At 41.1% G+C, this 18,011-nt stretch overlaps 2 protein-coding genes across 2 annotated transcripts in view; both read right to left on the bottom strand.

Moving 5' to 3' along the window:
* Positions 1–18,011, bottom strand: part of RABGAP1 (RAB GTPase activating protein 1) — a 130,669-nt gene that overhangs the window by 50,983 nt on the left and 61,675 nt on the right. The window contains exons 12-13 of the mRNA XM_012721214.1: positions 14,456–14,549; positions 11,084–11,234 (exon numbers count right to left, since the gene is read on the bottom strand). Of these exons, the coding sequence (XP_012576668.1) occupies positions 11,084–11,234; positions 14,456–14,549 (245 nt within the window). The remainder of the gene's footprint in view (positions 1–11,083; positions 11,235–14,455; positions 14,550–18,011) is intronic.
* On the bottom strand, positions 910–2,910 carry GPR21 (G protein-coupled receptor 21). Its single transcript, XM_004677359.1, has 2 exons — positions 2,810–2,910; positions 910–2,382 (listed from the first exon to the last, which is right to left on the bottom strand). Exon 2 carries the CDS (start codon positions 1,986–1,988, stop codon positions 939–941), a length of 1,050 nt encoding a protein of 349 aa, XP_004677416.1. The 5' UTR covers positions 1,989–2,382; positions 2,810–2,910; the 3' UTR covers positions 910–938.

The following is an 18,011-nucleotide window of genomic DNA, read 5'->3' on the forward strand; positions in this document are numbered from 1 at the left end:
ATTTTCTGACTTAGTTCCTTAGAACACCTTTCTCCCTGATCCGCTAATATTTCAAAAGTCTTTGGATAAAAAGAATAGAAAAGACTAAAGATACACTTTTACATATTTTCATCACTACAAAAATGGCAGCCAGTCATGATTATTTTTGGCTTATTAAAACACATCTTGCTGTGAAGGAGAAATCTAGTTCAATTCAAATATTCTAAATACACACATACAAAGGCAAAGATACCACAACACAAGCACTTCCTATGCATAATTTCTTTAGATCTCCGCAAAGCACGGCGCAAAAAGCAGCTCAGTTTTTCATAGTTTTGCTGCACTTTTGCTCCACTGCAAAATTTTAAAATTAATGGTTAAGCATTCACATTATTCACTGTAGAGAATTCTCTCAAGAGAATAAGACATAAAACATTTGGCTTTCTAAATGACAGTGTTGAAACTTTCAGTGTAGCTAACTTTGGCATGTACACAATTTCATAACCCTGTTAATTCACTGTGTATTTGAATATTTCCCATTAAATCAATTGCACATGAAGCCCAAACAGCTGGAAAGAACCCAGAAAAATGTCAAGAGAGCTGTGACTTTTAAAAATGCTGACGCTCTTCACACCCAGGTTCTGTCATGCCAGCTGGAGAGCAGTGTTAGATATGGCTTTATTCATTTTAAATGTGAGAATTGTAGTCATTTCCATGACATTACAAAAACTGGAACCAAGAGCAATTTATCTTCATGGTCCTGATTTCTTCTGACTTAAAAGCATTTTTCCAGAAAATCATTTCTGCAAACTTAGAAGATATTTTGGATGGACCATTTGTTTGCTATTGCTTGCATTCAAGTTATTTTGTCCCAGATTGCCTAGTGACCTGGGAACGCAAGGAAATAAAGACACACTGGGTCATATGCAGACACAGAGTAACCCAGTCACTGAATCTCTTCAGCTGTGGCATCCATGAAGGTCACCTTTGCTCCTAACTGTGTACGGATCTTTGCCTATGGTCTGACTTGCACAGGAAGTACACATGGCCCCTGAGAGGTGTTTCAGTCCCCTTTGGAAGACACTGTTAGAGAGACTGTAAATGACACAGTTGCAGAAACTGTTACTAATAGCGAGCCAGGTGGTCAAGAAGGACGCAAAGCGGCTGCTGTGGCCGGTGGAGCTTTCCAGTAAGAAATAGATGATGTATGGCAACCAGAGGGTGTAAAACACACTTGTAATTCGGAACAGGACCATGGCATAACGCTTGTCGGGACAGGCCTGCACCTCCCCAGCCGCCCCACTCTGGCTGCCGAAGCGGGCTTGCCTGTCGCGGATCTCCTTAGTGTGCTGCTGGCAGATGCGGAAGATGTTGAAATAGGTGAAGCACACAACAAGGGCGGCGGGGGCATACAACACCATCACGATGAACAGGGTGAAGTAGGGGTCGGTGTGCCAGGACTCGGCACACCACTGAAACACATCTCCATGATATCCAGGCTTGCCCCAGTAGAAAAAGGAGGGCAGGAAGACCAGGGTGGAGTACAGCCAGATGAGGAAAATGCACAGGCGCAGTCTCCAGGGCGTGACCAGGGTGTTATAGGTCAAAGGCTTAGTGATGGCGATGTATCTGTCGATGCTGATACAGGCCAGAGAGGCCATGGAGACGCTCTTCAGCACCGACACTACAAAGCCAAATGCCTGACATGTCAGAGACTCGGCTACTGGAAGTGGGTAGTGGAGCAGTGACAAGGAAGGAACCAGGCAGCTGACCCCGACCAAGAGGTCAGCATAGGCCATAGTCTGGATAAAGTAACTTGTAGTGTGGTGATTTAACAACGGTGCACAGTGGAACACAAAAATCACAATGATGTTGCCAGAAATGATCAATACAGTTAGAAAGACAATAATCAGCACTTCCAAAAGGCAAAAATCGACAGTTTCCAAATAGCCAAACGCCAAGAGGCAGAAAGGGCGGCTGCTCTGGTTGCCATCCAGGGTGGCGTTCATCTTGTGCTCAGGAGTGCTCTCTCACTTGATGCTGCCGCCTGGCTGCCACCAACAGTGCGAAGGAGCAGCGGCTGTCATTGCGGCCAGCTCTGTGTGTGTGTGGTAATGCCCGAGGAGCCTTAGTCCCCAAGCTCCTGAAGCTGCTCTCTGGCGCATTGCCTGCCGCGCAACTCCCCTTTAAATCCTCCTTGGACTAGGGAGACCCAGCAGCAGCTGTCTGGCCAGTCCCAGATGTGGCCACAGTACCAGGTTTACCATACACATAGCACCAAGGGGTTAAGGCAAACTCTGGGTACAGTGTCTTCAGGCCAGTGAGGTTAAGGATTAGGGGCAGAAGAGAAGGGAGGAAGATTAGGAGCTTCAGCAGGAGTGGTAATGAGTCTCCTCTGAACAGCTGATAGAAGAAAAGGAGAAAGCATTTTACATTTTCATCCAATGTCCTAATCAAAGAACCTGGCTAGCTCAGGCTGGTATCACCCCTCCTACTCCATCCCACCGCACCCAACAGAACTATTCATAGCTACCCCAGGAGCACCCCCAGACTGGTCCTTAGTCTACAGAGGCGACCGCCACAACACCAAGCTTTCACAATCAACATCAAACAAAATCAACTGCCATCAGCTCAATCTATTCCTGCTCCCTTTCATTCAAGCCTTTTGGGGGAGAACGAGAATCTGCTGTTGCATTTCTGAAAACATTTGACTATAATTACCACTAATAAAATTAACTGAGATAACTTATTTTCTGTTTCTAATTTACTATTTTGCCTCTTTGAAAACATTACAACAGAATTTATCTGTCTAGCTCAATTTCAGTGTTACCTGTAATTCTGCATGCTGCAATCCAAACAAAAGCCACAAAACATCCTTAACAGAAAGCCTTGCAAAGCAGGAATGTGCCTCAGCCCGGTTTACTGCAGAACTGAGACACAGAGGGAGGGGAAAAAGTAGGAGGGGAAATAGCGAAAAGGGGGGGCTTGGAAAAAGGAAGAAAGGGAGGAGGGGAAAAAAAATCACCCGGCGCGCGCACACTCTGGCTTCTTTAGCAGCTCATTAGAATTCATCACCAGAGAAGTGCTCCCTGATTTCCAGACTGCATGGTGGGGGAATAATAATAATATGCCGGCAGAATGGCATCTAAAAGTTGTTTCCTCGTCTGTCTGGAATCCCCCTGTTAGTAGAAGAGCAGAATTGAGACAGGGTAGTAACCAGGACAGAATGCCAGTCTTAAACACGCTGCCAAAGGGGTAATGGTGAGAAGAAATTCCCATTTTCTTGCAGCATTTTCCAAGGAACAAAGGGCAATGTCAAGGAGTAAATAAATTAACAGTGCAAGGTACCCGAGGGATCAGAATTCAGCTGCCCGAGAAGTTCTGGCTACACTAAATAGTCAGCATTTATTTCCTCTTATGATCCCCAGATAACTGGCCAGTGTCAACAGAGATGACCAAAATGACAAGCTAAGTGAGAGCCCTTTTCTAAGAGAAAAATAAAAAGTATTTCACACAGTCTATATATGATAGAAATACCACATATTATCTAAGAGAAATTACTGTGTTCCCACACTTGACACTATCCTATAGGTTTGAGATGTTATTTCTTGTTTCTAGTTTCTGAGAAGCAGCACACAATTATACAAACAAAAGATAAACAAACCAACTTCCACCCAGGCTGGAATATCACAGGAAACTTCGTGCACAAATTCCCCTTTATGTCCACAATGCACAGCCTTGTCCATGCCTACTTAAGGCAATGCAAATTGGGATTATATTGTGACTCTTTTGATGATGTCATAAATTACGACAATTTTTCGATAATTGGAAGTGTGTGTTCTTCTTCTTCAAGGGTCTTAGGACTCTGTTCTAAAAAAAAGTTCTACCTACCCAGCAGAGTACAAGAAAACAAATGTTGCCCATTGTAAGCATCCTGGGAAAGCTGCACTCCCCGGGGGAGGAGACATGTGACATAATCTGATTTTCCTTCTCTTTTTTGTTTCAAACAAATGTTACCTCATTGTTTAGCAATAATCAGAATTCAATTAATTACATTTTAAGTTATGAAGCACTGTGCTTAATACACAAAGGCAAACAGCAACTGTAATGATTAGGCTGATCGTGACTTCCAGTTTTTATAACCCAGGAAACCTTCAGAACCCCTGGGGCTTTCTGACTTACAGAAACTCACTATAAGGGACGTGAGCTTACAGAGATGGGACATGGGGACTCAAAAGTACTTTTCACAAGCAACAATGAGAAAGAACCTTTCCTTAGTCTGCTAAAACAACACAGATAAAAAGCAACATAGATAAAATGATTGATTAAATAACAGATTTCTTCTCACAGTTCTGGAGGCTGAGAGTCTAAGACCCAGGCATCCTTCACTGCATCCTCACACGGTGGGAAGGACTTTTTTTTTTAATTAAGTCCACTAACCTTGTTCATGCCCTCTCGCCTTAAGCCCTTCCTACAGATGCTGTCACACGGGGTGATTAGGACTTTAATGTGACTTCTGTGCATACACAAACATTCAGGCTCTAGCAGAAACTGCTCACAACCTACATTCTAGTAGAATCCAACGGCAAGTATTCTCAGTTGTTAAACAGCGGTGGGGTCGGGGAGACTCAAACACACTACCTAATTTCCCAGAATGTCAAAGTCATGAACTTCAGCAACTTCATTTCTCATTTCAGACAAGAGGAAATGACGGTCACTGGTGCAGAGACTCTCTAAGTTCACATCAGAGAGTGGCACAGAAATGAAACTTGCATGCAGACCTCCTAATGTCACGGCCAGTGCTTTTTGCTAAACCGACACCTTTCTTGGTTTGATATCCATAGGCACGTGATTAAATACTGACTTCCTGACTATTATTAAATTTATCTGAGAAAGACATTTAATTTTTAAAAAGCTGCTTAGGGCCTTCCTGGTTAAAGCACAGCATCGTGAAGCTAGCCTCAGCTGCTTCAAAACAAGTTAAATCCTCTACCTGGGAGGTGACCCACATGGCACAGCAGACCTTTCCTGTCTCACCTGCTGCTCCCCTCAGCAGTGTACTTTGTCAGTCTGCCTGTTCTGCTCCCCACTCTGTCTCTGGTGAATCCTCTCACCGCCCCTCTGTCTCTGGCCTGTACCCCAGCTCTGCATGCATAAATAAACAAATCTTAAAAAAAAAAAAAGCCTAGTGTTGAAATTAGATATTTACGTTATTTTTCCAGATTAGAGAAACATTAGAATATGTTGCTGTTTTACTATTCTCTCGTTAAAACCTTCTGTTGTGCAATAATTTGGATGTAAAATTTTGCTGGTAGGCAGTGAATAGAAGGAACAGTTATTGACATAAAAGATGAAAAATAACCCCCACAAAAGGGCCACAGAATGATTCTGAAAACTGAGACCAGAAAGTGCCTCTTGTTACCCTCACTCTCAACTACAACTTTTTTCACTCCTCAGACTTATACAGCTGCTAAGACTTACAACTAGGGTTTACTAGGGTTTAAGAGACACTTGGAGAATCTTTGTGGGTTACTCAATTAACTTCTCCATGCCTGTCTGAGAATTTCCATCTAGAAACCATGTTTCAGAAGCTTTTAGCCAAAGACCAGAAAGGACAGAAAACACAGAATCTGGGAATGCTTCATTCCATGAAGCCAAGGGTTCCTCATTTCAAGATGTCTATCATATATTGTTACCTTACATAGCTACTCCAACAACAAATTAAATTAAAGAAAATCATAGTCACTGAGTCCTGAAAAAGATCTTGATGAAAGTTGGCAGATATTCCTAATAAAAACTAAAAAGTGAGAGGGAAAAAAAATATCACTGAAACAAAACAAAAATTATTTAGCCCCCCCCCAAAAAAAGTGTGCTTTCAAAAAAGAATGAAAAAAGAAAAACCATTTTAGTTAAAAAGCAAGACCTAGATAGGGAAGCTATTTACCACCATCATCATTTAACACCATCTTGATGCTACCAGCAAATATAAAACCAAGAAAAATAGTAGCCTGGAAAAAAAAAGTAATTTTTTGCTGCTAATATCACTGTATACCTGAAATTTCTAAAATATGCTAGTATAAAACTAAGAGAATTTTAAAAATCTATGTCTTTTCTTTATTTAGTAATCAGCACTTAAAAAATGGAAGTCAGGAAACAATATGCAATTTGCAGGCAAAAATACCATAGATTTTAGAATAGTTTTAACCCAAGACATATAATGAAGGCAACTCAAAATTTGTAACATAAGAGGGACCTCACTGGTGGCCTACGGGTTAAGTCTCAGGGCTATCACCCCTGTTCGATCCCTGGCCAGGGAGCTGACAGACACAGGGCACTGCAGATCTCAGCTGACTCACCTGCTGCTCCACTCAGTCGTGATTTTCAGTAAATCCGCCTATTCTATTCCCCACTGTGTCTGGTGAATCCTCTCACCCCAAGCACCTATGGGCTACACCCCAGTTCTTTTACATAAACACACAAAACACAAACATTAAATAAGAGTTAGACAAGTAAAAAGAGATACTGTATTCCTAGATGTGAAGATTTATTATAGCAATGTAGCTTATACCTTACATTAACATGCAAATAAATTAAATGCCATTCAAACTAGAATGCTTATAAAATAACTTGAAGAGTTGTAGTGGCATTAAGATGGGAGAAAAGGGACTCTCCCTGGTAGTGCAACAGGTTAAAGTACAGCATTGTGAAGCTAGCTGCAGCTGTTTCAGCATGAGTTTGATCCCTGGACAGGGAGCTGACCCAAAGGTGCGGCAGACCTCTCCTGTCTCATCCACTGCTCCCCTCAGCAGTGTCCTTCGCCAATCTGACTGCTCTGCTCCCCCACTCTGTCTTTGGTGAATCCTTTCACCCCTTGCACCTCTGGCCTATACCCCAGTTCTGTATGCATAAATAAATCTTTAAAAACAAAAGACTGGAAAAAACGATTATAAGGTCTCCATGGAAGATTAAATACTCAAGGATAAGAACATCGTGATACAGGAAACCGAAAAAAGATTTGCTTTACCATTTAACAGAACATATCTCAAAACCCCTTTCACCAAAACAGTATTATTATAGGAACACACAGATTAATAAAGAAAATAGCAGACAACCCCAGTATACATGATAACAGGAAAAATAATAAAGATGGTAATTCTATTTAGCAGGAAAGTAGGAGACATGCAACTGGTTATCCATATGGGAGAAAGTGAAACTGAACTGCTATCTCATGACATGTACAAAAATAAATTCCAGATGGATTAAAGACATAAAATATAACACATACAATAAAAATGTTGCAAAAAAAATCTTGGAGACAACATTTATAAAATTTAGAGGTTGGAGAGACTTAACCGAGATTCAACTTTCTGCATAAAAAAACTAAGAACACCCTGTATAATGTGAAACTATAAAGTCAATAAAACTAATGTTTCAGAAAGATACTACTAAATAAGATTCAAATGGCATACATTTGAATCTAGAGTGCTGAAAAACCGACATTTTAGAAGGACTTAGAGAAAAGTGAGCACAGAACATGAGAGGTAATTCGCAGGACACCGGAGAGGACTGCGCCCTGAAGACACGGCCTCCCCAGCGGCCACCAGCAGGCACGGCTGCTGTGCCCAGCGTAGTCTGCGACATGGGCCACAAGCGCTGTCTCACACTGCCAGTGGGAACAGGAATGTCACAGCATTTCCAAGAAGCTAGCTGTAGCCATCTCAGTGCGAGTTTGATCCCCGCCCTGGAGGGGACCCACATGGCATGGCAGACCTCTCCTGACCCGCCCACTGCTCCCTCAGCAGTGTACTTCGTCTTTCAGACTGTTCTGCTCCCCACTCTGTCTCTGGTGAGTCCTCTTACTACCCTGCACCTCTGGCCCATACCACAACCCTCTATGCATAAATAAATAAATCTTAGGAAAAAAAAAAAAACATAAAGTAAATGACCACCCATAGGATAATGGCTGAGTAAGGTACCATGCTCCACACAAAATATATTAACTATACTTATGTGCTTACAGGAATAGACATGTATGAGCACATGTCTATAAAAAGAAATTTTTATTTAAGCTCAAGAACAGGCAGGTTGGAAGTAGGCAGGTAGTGGAGCAGATAGGAAAACAGAAGGAAGAAAAGGAACAGAACAGTTTTGGAGTCGGTTTTATAAAGCCTGCTTCTATTATTGCTGGCTGAGTGATTAGAAACAAATAACTAAGCTTCACTGAACCTGTTTCTTCATTTATATAATGGAAATAATAATTAACACTTCTCAAGGATTTTCTTAGAATTAATGAGGTAATAGACATAAAGTCCTTGGTGTAGCATTTGACCCATATTATATGTGCTTTAAAAATGCAATTATTAAAAAAAATGGATTATTATATAGTATTTTTTTCCTTTAGGAAAAAAAAATTTTCACTTAAAGAACAGGGAGAAACACCTTCCTGGTGGCGCAATGGATTAAAGCGCAGCTCTGTGAAGCTGTCTGCAGCCACTACAGCAAGAGTTTGATCCTAAGCCAGGGAGGTGACCCACATGGCGTGGCAGACTTCTCTGGACCTGCCACTGCTCCCCTCAGCAGTGTATTTCAGTCCATCTGCCTGTACTGCTCCCCACTCTGTCTCTAGTGAATCCTCTCACACCCTGTACCTCTGGCCTGTACCCCAGTTCTTGTATGCATAAATAAATAAATCTTAAAAAAAAAAAAACAGCAGGGTGAAGAGTGCCTCTGAACTCCATCACTTATAGGCAATACCTTAAAATATATGTAAGTCTAAGTATTTTATATTACTGAAAGGTTGTTATTATAAAAAGGCACATGGAAAAATTCTTCCAGCATAAACTTTATAAGACAGGTTTAATGACATAAGCAACCAAAATTTAATATTTTGAACCTTTATACTATAAATCAAGCCATTCTTTCCTGCTTTAAAATTAGTCTTTGAAGCAAAAAAAAAAACAAAAACCTCTAAGGCAAGTATTACATGTGAAATTTCAGAACACAAAATAGTTTTATAAAGCCTGCTTCTATTATTATGTATTTGCCAAGAACTCACGTCTAGAATAACTTCTAGATACTTATACAGATGCAAATGTTATTGTCTTTATATGTTTAATAACATATACAAATCCTGCTATCTGAATCTGTTCAGACTGCAATTAAAAACCCCACAGACTAGATGGCTCACGAACAGCAGGAATTTCCAGCTCCCGATTCCGTGGGAGGGAAGCCCAAGATCAGGATGCTTGCAGGGTTGGGGTCTCTTCTAGGTTGGAGGCTACTCCTGTGTCCTCCCGTGGTGGGAAGGGGCAAGGGAGATCCCTGACCCCTTTCATAAGGGCAGTAATCCTCACCTGTTCTCATGAGCTATTCATTTCTCAGAAAGCCCACCGCCTAATAGCATCACCTGAGAGGGAGACTTCCGAATATGAGCTCTCAAGGACACAAACACTCACATCTTAGCCCTTGCTATGTGCAATGCAGAGGGAGCTTTATTAAAAGAGCTAAAAGTTGAAAAAAAGGAAACATCTTTATAGATTCTAGTCATCTGTACAATAAATGTGAAATACACAGCATAACAAAACAGCTGTTCTTTATACACCACATAACTATGATGTTTCTATTGAGAAAGAGATGACACAATTTTCATGAAACCATAAAAATAAAACAATTCATGTCTTGAAATTATCTGTATGACTTGCCAGATCAATTACCCTAAGAAATCATTTTAAACCAAACATCTCAAAGGACTTTAAAAGAGGGACTAGAATACTAAGAGTTAAAACCAAGAATTATGTATCCTAAATATGACCAAAGGAAAATAATTAACTGGGTTTGCCCTTGCCAGCTGTGCGTGTCCCAGACAGACCTCCTTCTCACTCAGCTTCAGTCACACTACAAGGACAATGCTCTACCACTCTTCCATGCTCCTGGGAACTCTTTCCAGAAGCTGTCTTAAAAATTATATTCCTGGGGCCTCCCGTGAGCAGGGGTTAAAATCTCAGTGCTATCAAGCTATCACCAGCAATGCAGCATGAGTTCCATCCCCGGCCAGTAAGCTGACCCACACGGCACAGCAGACCTCTCCTGTCTGCCTGCTGCTCCCCTCAGCAATGTGTTTCAGTGGATCTGCCTGTTCTGCTTCCCACTCTGTCTCTGAGGAATCCTCTCTCACAACCCCCCTCCCACCCCGACACACACCTCTGATCTGTATTACAGTTCACAGATGCAACAATAAATTAAAATAAAAATTTAAAAATAAAACCATGAAAAAATTATATTCCTGGTATAGATTCTGCTCTCCCAGGCTGAATCACTCACTCTTCTAGACGCTTCTCATTGTGCTTTGCCAGACTATCACAAGGCAGTTCTAACTTACACCAGCTAAATGCTTTTCTGTTTGACCTCCTATTTTGTTTGACTGATGGGTCTGAACAATCTACTAACCCAAGTTTGAGATCTGTATCTCAAAGATTCTGCTTCCTAAAGAAAAAGACTTCATGAATTCAAGAAAAAAAAAATCAATTCAAACCAAGAACACAGGTGCAAAGCCAGACACTACTGTCTAACCTTGCAAAACCTTAAAATTTGATGTGCTTGTCTATACAATAACTTTTGTTGTTTTGTTTGCAAAACCCCGAGGAATACGTGAACTTGAGGCGATACTATTAAAAAAACAAACAAAGAAAACACACAATTCTTCATTTTAGGGCAACAAAGTAAAAGGAAATATGGCTTAAGATAAAAGAACCTGTTCTTCCAACTGCAGAAATGAGAAGTAGGCATTACCTACAAAGACCAAACTTCTGGGACGAAAAGTTAACTCATTGCACGCAAAACTGACCTGCCTGACAGTGTAACTAAGGTCCCAGGGAACTCTGATAGACGGGGTGGACACAGCCTCTGCCCAAGCTGGTGACTGGGCAGCAAGGCGGAGCCTTCTCCTTTGTGCCCGCAGCAGGAACCACTCTGGGTGAGAAGCCTCACAGTGTGTTCTGGTGTTAGCTACAGGAACTTCGAGAATTCCTTGGATGACAAATAGGCACAGTGATCTTGTCCAAACAAATTTCTAAAGGGACTAACGCGAAGGAGTGTGTCACTGTACCTTGGTGATGAGGATGCGGTATTTCTCCACCAGGTGGTCATTGTCATGACACCCAGCTAGCAGCTGCCAGACCTCCCCTCGGAGTGCTTCGGGAACGCCGCTCCTCACCAAGGGTGACAACTGCTTCGGCCTCACACTCAAGTTGAGATGCCTGGGGAAAAATGCCAAAATTTCTAAGTGCGCAACAGAAAGCTTGGAAGTGTGTTACTTTTGTGAAAACCAAACTAAGTGATACACAATGACTTCATCAAGGTAATGAGCTAATAAAATTGTAATAACAAAGTGCTCTCAAATTAGATGTGGCCAAGATAACGGAAAGATTATGTGGATGAAAGAATAAAATCTACCTGGATTTTACTGTCTTTTAAAAAGGCAAAAAAAAAAACACCCAAGCCCCTAGAAATCCTAGCCTGATGGCTGTGGTTCATATAATCGAGACCATAGAAATTCCAATCAGTGGGCACACAGCCAAAACAAGGGGTGGGGCTCTGCATCAAAACTGACAAAACAACAGTCGATTTTTATGTTTTGAATTAAAATAAATATTTGAAGTGTGTTACCAGTAGTTGTTGTGATACCCTACACCTTTTAAATGACTGTGGAGGATAAAAAGTTTCTATTATGAAAACCTCTTTCCAGAAATCAATTTTTTGAACTATAGCTGCTTTTGTTTATATACTATCTATGACTGCTCTCCCATATTACAAAGCAGTGCTGAATAGTTACAGATGAGTGCACTGGCCTACAAAGTCTAAAATTTACATTTGGCTCCTTACAGAAAGGTTTGATAATCTTAGCTTAATTTTTATTGGTAAAGTTACTTTTAAAATAATCTTATGTCATTGATAATATTAACTTTCTCCAACTCAGCAAACTTATACTGATATTAGTTTGCTTACCCACTGAACTACACCAAGATGACCTTACAAAACTTCAAAGGAAATGTTACTGGTTACTAATGCAGAGACCTGCTGCAGAGCTAAACAAGCTGGCTTTGGGATCCGGCGTTACAGCGCTAAATATTCTGCACCTGACATTAACGACCAGAATTGTTGACCATCTCTGAGCCAGCTTCCTTGTCTGCAAAATTAAAACTAGTTCCCTCCCTGGTGGCACAGCGGGTTAAAGCACAGCACCAAGAAGCTTAAGCCACCTCTGCATGAGTTCGATTCCCGCCTGCCCGGAGGAGATCCACGTGGCACAGCAGACCTCTCCTGACCCGCCCGTTGCTCTCCTCAGCAGTGTACTTTGTGGATCTGCCTGTTCTGCACCCCACTATCTCTGGTGAATCTTCTCACCTTTCACATCTCTGGCCTGTACCCCAGTTCTGTACGAATAAATAAATCTTAAAAAAAAAAAAACTAGTTCCAAAGGTTGTGAGAGCTGAAACAGAACACATAACTCAGCACAGTATTGGCCTATAATTGAATTCATTAATTTTAATTTTATGATTATTACTGCTGCAACATCTATTTTTTTTAACTGCAGTAATCCTAAATGTTTTAAATGCTTGTGTCTCCTAAATGAAGAAACAGATGCAATGGAGTGAAGCGACTTGCACACACCATACGTGCCTGGAAGCAGAGCAAGCAGGAACTGCAGTCACCTCCAGTAGGCCCCTAAATTTCCCGATAGCAAGATGCTCCCTAACTCTAAGGAAGATATAAATTCTGATGAAAAACAACAACAGTGAAGTGAACGGAAGTTCTGTGGCTGTTTCTGAAGACATACTGAAACCAACAAAATCAGTGTTAAACACCCTGGAGACAGTTGAGACAGATGGAAACTCAGTTCACATAGCTGAGGGAGCAGAAGACAAGACCTCACTTATTAAACGGGTAGCAAAAATGAACAAAGGTTAACAAAACAAATTCTACGCAGTTGTATAAAATGCCAATGAGTTCTAATAAAAATCTAATTCTAGAATCTAAATTCTGTATCTGGATGATTTTAAACGTAATATTATATAACTAAGACTCAATTACATTTCTATTTTAGAGCAAAATTTTTTTATGTAGATGAAACCCTGCCAGCAGCAGCCCAAACACTCCAAGTTCACAGAAATGAAATGTAATTATGACGAGGGCATCAGCAGGTTTGCCTCCTGATTGCTAAAGGAACATGAAAACTCTTCCCATGCTTTTTTTTTCTTCCCACATTCCCATAATAAAACCAGTGTGGAAAGACAAACCATGCTTTGGTTTGCAGTTTCCTCCTGTATGTATCTGACATCACCACCGCGAAGTGCACTTTCCTGGAAGTGTAGAGCACTGTGAGGGGGCTCAGCAGATGGTGCCCTGAGGGATAGGAATTGTTCTTAAATGCTAAGATGCATTTTACTAAGAAGAGAGTGAAAGGCTTCAACAGTTAAAATTTCTGAGAAAAATCAACCCCCAAAGGAACATGCCCATGGGGCACTTATATGTCAACCTTCTTACCCAAAAAGTCAGAAATAAAGACTAGCTCGTGAGGCTTTCAAGGGCGGGCAGCTTTCCCCAGCATCTTACAAAGGGCAAGAGGGGCCTGCCCGTCCCATCACCTGGTCACCCAGAGGGCCTCCGGATCCACTATCAGACACCTGAAGGCAGTGGATTCCTTTTAGAGAGTCCGTGACACACTGCTTCTTAACACTGTTTTGAAGCTGCCTCTTAAACTGTTAAGAAATTCCTAAATCTTACAAGTGTTAGCAGGGAAAGTAATTTATAGAGCAGCTGACATACACCCTGCTTGTAACACTGCTGTCACTCTAGGTACATGACCCAGATAATGGGATGATTTTACACGTAATATTATATAACCAAGACTCACCTGGGAGTGCTACCATGGTTCTAAGGTTTCTGTGCGCTAGTCTCCAGTTACGAGCTTACCTGCTGTGTATTATCTTAATGAGCCGGGCTCGTGACCTCTTCTAGAGAAAGGACCTCTTCCCTGACATGGAAAGATCTTCACCACCACCTCATAGGGAACTTGTAAAACAAACTCGCAGCAGCCGGCTCTGCTGAGCAGCAGGTTAGGTCGCAGCCCTGCCAGCGAGCGAGAGTCGCTTCAGTGCGAGTTGGATCCCCAGCCAGGGAGCTGACCCACAGGGCGCAGCAGACCTCTCCTGACCTACCCGCTGCTCCCCTCAGCAGTGTGTTTCAGTTAATCAGCTGGCTCTGCTCCCCACTGTCTCTGGTGAATCCTTTCACCTCGCCTGTACCCCAGTTCTGTATGTATAAATAAATCTTAAAAAAAAAAACTTGTAAAAATAAACTAGCAACACACACCTCATAATTAAGTTCTATTATTGTCTCTAAAATTAAGGATTGTAGTTAAGATTCCTAATCATAAAATGAGCATCACAGATGAAAGAACTATTCTATTGTAACTCACCATTTTGACAGCAGTTCTCCCCAAGTCTCAAGAATTTTTTCGGCACATTCTTTGGATACATCACCAGATCCACTCAAGAGAGGCTCATCATTATCTTTAATAAATATAATACATAAAAAAGATAACAGGTGACTATTGCTGGCCACGAATGACATAAAAGTTTTGAAAAATAGTCATAATGTTTTTCAACATATAAATATAAATACCAAAAAACAAAAAACAAAACAAAAAAAAACAGAAAAGGTCCTAGGTGGTAAGTTTTTTGCAATCTCTTTAATTCTCTTTTGCTTTGCTTTCTCTACAGCTCCATATCATGTCAACTGCAAGAGTCATTTAATTACAAAATCATGAGACTCAAAATATGGAACATGCTCTCTAATTCCCCAATACAAGTAGCTTCATGCATAAAAATACACAGCAGTCCCATGTGTAAAAGTTAAAATTTACAAACTACCCAAGTATCCAACAGGACAGTAGAAAACTCAATAAATATGACCCACGAACCCGGCCTGACTGCATGCTGACATCTGTTCACACTGTGATAAAAGTATCAAGAACTAATAAGGTTTTGTTTTCCATGCTTAAAAATGGAAAACAGTCTGGAATAAGCTGTTCCACGATGCTGACAATTACTGCTTCTGAGTGATGGAATTATAATTTTTTTTCCTCTCCTCTATGTTTTTATGACTTTTTAAAAGTGAATAATCTCAAAATTAATTCCAGGTATTAGGAAAAGAAAATTCAAGTAAGATTAAAAATACATGATTGTAAGACAAGGAAAACAGCTGCTATCTGATGAAGGCAAGAGAAAGGGATTGAAACGTGTAATGGAAGGCCCTCGCTGGTGGTGCAGGTGGTTAAAGCATTGAGAAGCCACCTGCAGCCGCTTCAGCATGAGCTCCACCCCCAGCCAGGGAGCAACCACAGGGCTCGGCAGGCCGCAGGCCGCTCCATCTCCCCGCTGCTCCCCTCTGCAGTGTGTGTCAGTGCATCTGCCTGTTCTGCTCCCCACTCTGTTTCTGGTGAATCTTTTCACCCCCTGCACTTCTGGCCTGTACCCCAGTTCTGTATGCACAAATAAATCAATCTTAGGGGGAAAAAGTGTAAAGGAAATGGGGGGAAGAGAGAAAGGGAGAAGAACCCCACTCAATCCCCTTCCATAGAATACTTGGGAAGTTTTTAACTTTTTGCTATAGGTAGTATCAGGACGACAGATCTCACTGCTTTCACTGAATGTGTGCCCAGAAGTGGACTTCCTGAGTTAGAAATTGGATTCTTTCAAAAATTCTTAAATTTACTGACAAACTGCCTTCTGCATTGGCTTTGTCAATTTACACTTCCACTAGTTGGGTACAGCAATAATTGTCTCCATGTGTCTTCATCAGTTACTTTTAAATTTTTTGGCTTAACCTGCCTAATTGAAGTTTGGATTTTCACACCTCTGATGACTACATCAAGAACTTGTACCCTAAGTAGAGACAGTAACTGCCTAATTACAAGCACCCGCTTTAAAAACTCAGACATCCATGATATTAATTAAACTCTTTTCCATATACTACCTTGGACATTATTATCAATTTTGATGGTGAGATTGAGAAAGAAATCAAATGCAAATGCACATCCTCTGTGGATAGATGGAAAACAAAGAGAAGGCAGGAAGATGAACCTTCCCTACTTCACTATTTTATCAGAATCAGCCCCACTTCCTAATGCCTCAAGTAATTCTCTACTTATTAAAATACCAATATAATAAAAAAAACAAGTCTTTGGGGGAAGGCAGTCATAAAAAAATGCATTGACATTTACAAAAGGTAGTAATTCCTCCTAACACATTAGGAGACCCTACCTTAGTAACTTGTAATCTGAGTGCTCCTTGTGCCTAAGGTTGGGGACAGAGGGAGGGAGAGGACAGGCTACCTCAGTTTCCGAACACGGTGTCTGAATACCACCCCACTTTATACCTGCTGACTTCCTGCCTGACAAGTACAAATGCCCTATGGAGAAGGAGCTTCTCTGGAGGGATAGAGCCAATTCTTCCTGGAGAAAGAAGGGATCACAACAGGAGTCGTTTCCCTGTGGTTTAACCAGGGATATAGAGATGCAAGAAGGCATGGCAATGACCTTCCTCATGGCAATGACCTTCCTCAGTCACCGATCTCTTGCCATCAGCATTTCTTTATGGAAATGGATCGCAGAGAGGTTACCTGTCTTACCGGTATTCACCAAGCATCTGCTACATATCAGAAATTGTGCTAATACTAGGGAAACATGGTGGGAAAAACATGGATTTTCTTCCCAGAGTTAATGTTCTAGTGTTCTCTGATCCTTTCCATTAAATTTAAAAATCAATGTGCTGTACTGATTTTTAGATTTGATTTATAGATAAGAAGGACTAGGTTATCAGTACTGGTGTTATTTTCTAGTTGGGCCCAAATATTTTGGTACATGGGATTCTTTAAAATCTGAAGTACGGAGATCTGAGCATTCTCTGTTTCATGATAGTCTTTCTCAATTTGGGAGAACTTTGTTTTTTATTGCCGGCTTTCAGGAGTGAGAGTTATATAAACTTTTGACTCAGCTATGTTAGAGCAGTGTGACCGGAAGGGAAACTACAAGTCTCAAGATTACCAGCTACACCACAGACAATCTCAGACAGCGGGAACAGCTCCACCTTTCCCAGCGTTAACAGGTCTTAAACTGGCTCTGCAGGAAACTCTACATTGCATCTCTGACTTCTCTAAAACTGGCAGCTGTACTTTCTTTGCACTCCAAGATGTCGCATGTGAACTACGTGCACTCAGACAATGACATTGTGCGATCACACTGTTCACTCACATTCCTGGATTAAAATCGTCCTTGGCAATTTCTAGCCATGTGACTTTGGGCGACTTACTTTCTGAATTTCCATTTCCTTATGTCAAAATGAGGACAATACTAAAACCCAATCTTCAGGGTTTTTGTGAGGATTATACAAATATTTTGCTTTATAAACAAAGCACCTGCCTACCACATATTAGGCAGCAAGTATCTGTTGGCATTAATATTACTAATAACTGATCCACAGTGAAAAGGAAATTACAGAGAACAATTGGAACGTCTAAGCTTGTACTCAACTTAAAAAAGACATACAATTTTAAGTATCTATTTCTTCTAACCCAGTCAATCACTTGTGGCATCTCCATCATGCCTTACTTAATGCATTTTCTTAGCAAGAGAAGCCCCCAAAAGCCCATTTATCTCTGTTGAATTCCCCTTACATATTAAAATGACTCTTCATAATACTCCATCACACTCTGCACAATGAAATATGGGTTTGTTCTAGGGGTTTCCAGAATACCTCCTATTCTGGAGGTATTTCTCCAGAGACACACGCCTCAGATGAGCTTCCCTCATAGCCAGGCCTCTTGTTTCCTTAAAAATGAGCCCTGTCATTAAATAATAAATCAAAGAATGTCTCCAAACTATCACCTTTCCTGTGTTCTTTCTTCCATTTTTCATTCTGTGTTAGTATCTTTCAACATAAACTGAGTTTTTTTTGGTGTATATTTTAATGACA

Source organism: Condylura cristata, unplaced genomic scaffold, assembly GCF_000260355.1.
Source record: "Condylura cristata isolate star-nosed mole 26May11 unplaced genomic scaffold, ConCri1.0 scaffold00006, whole genome shotgun sequence".
NCBI classification, from domain to species: Eukaryota; Metazoa; Chordata; class Mammalia; order Eulipotyphla; family Talpidae; genus Condylura; species Condylura cristata.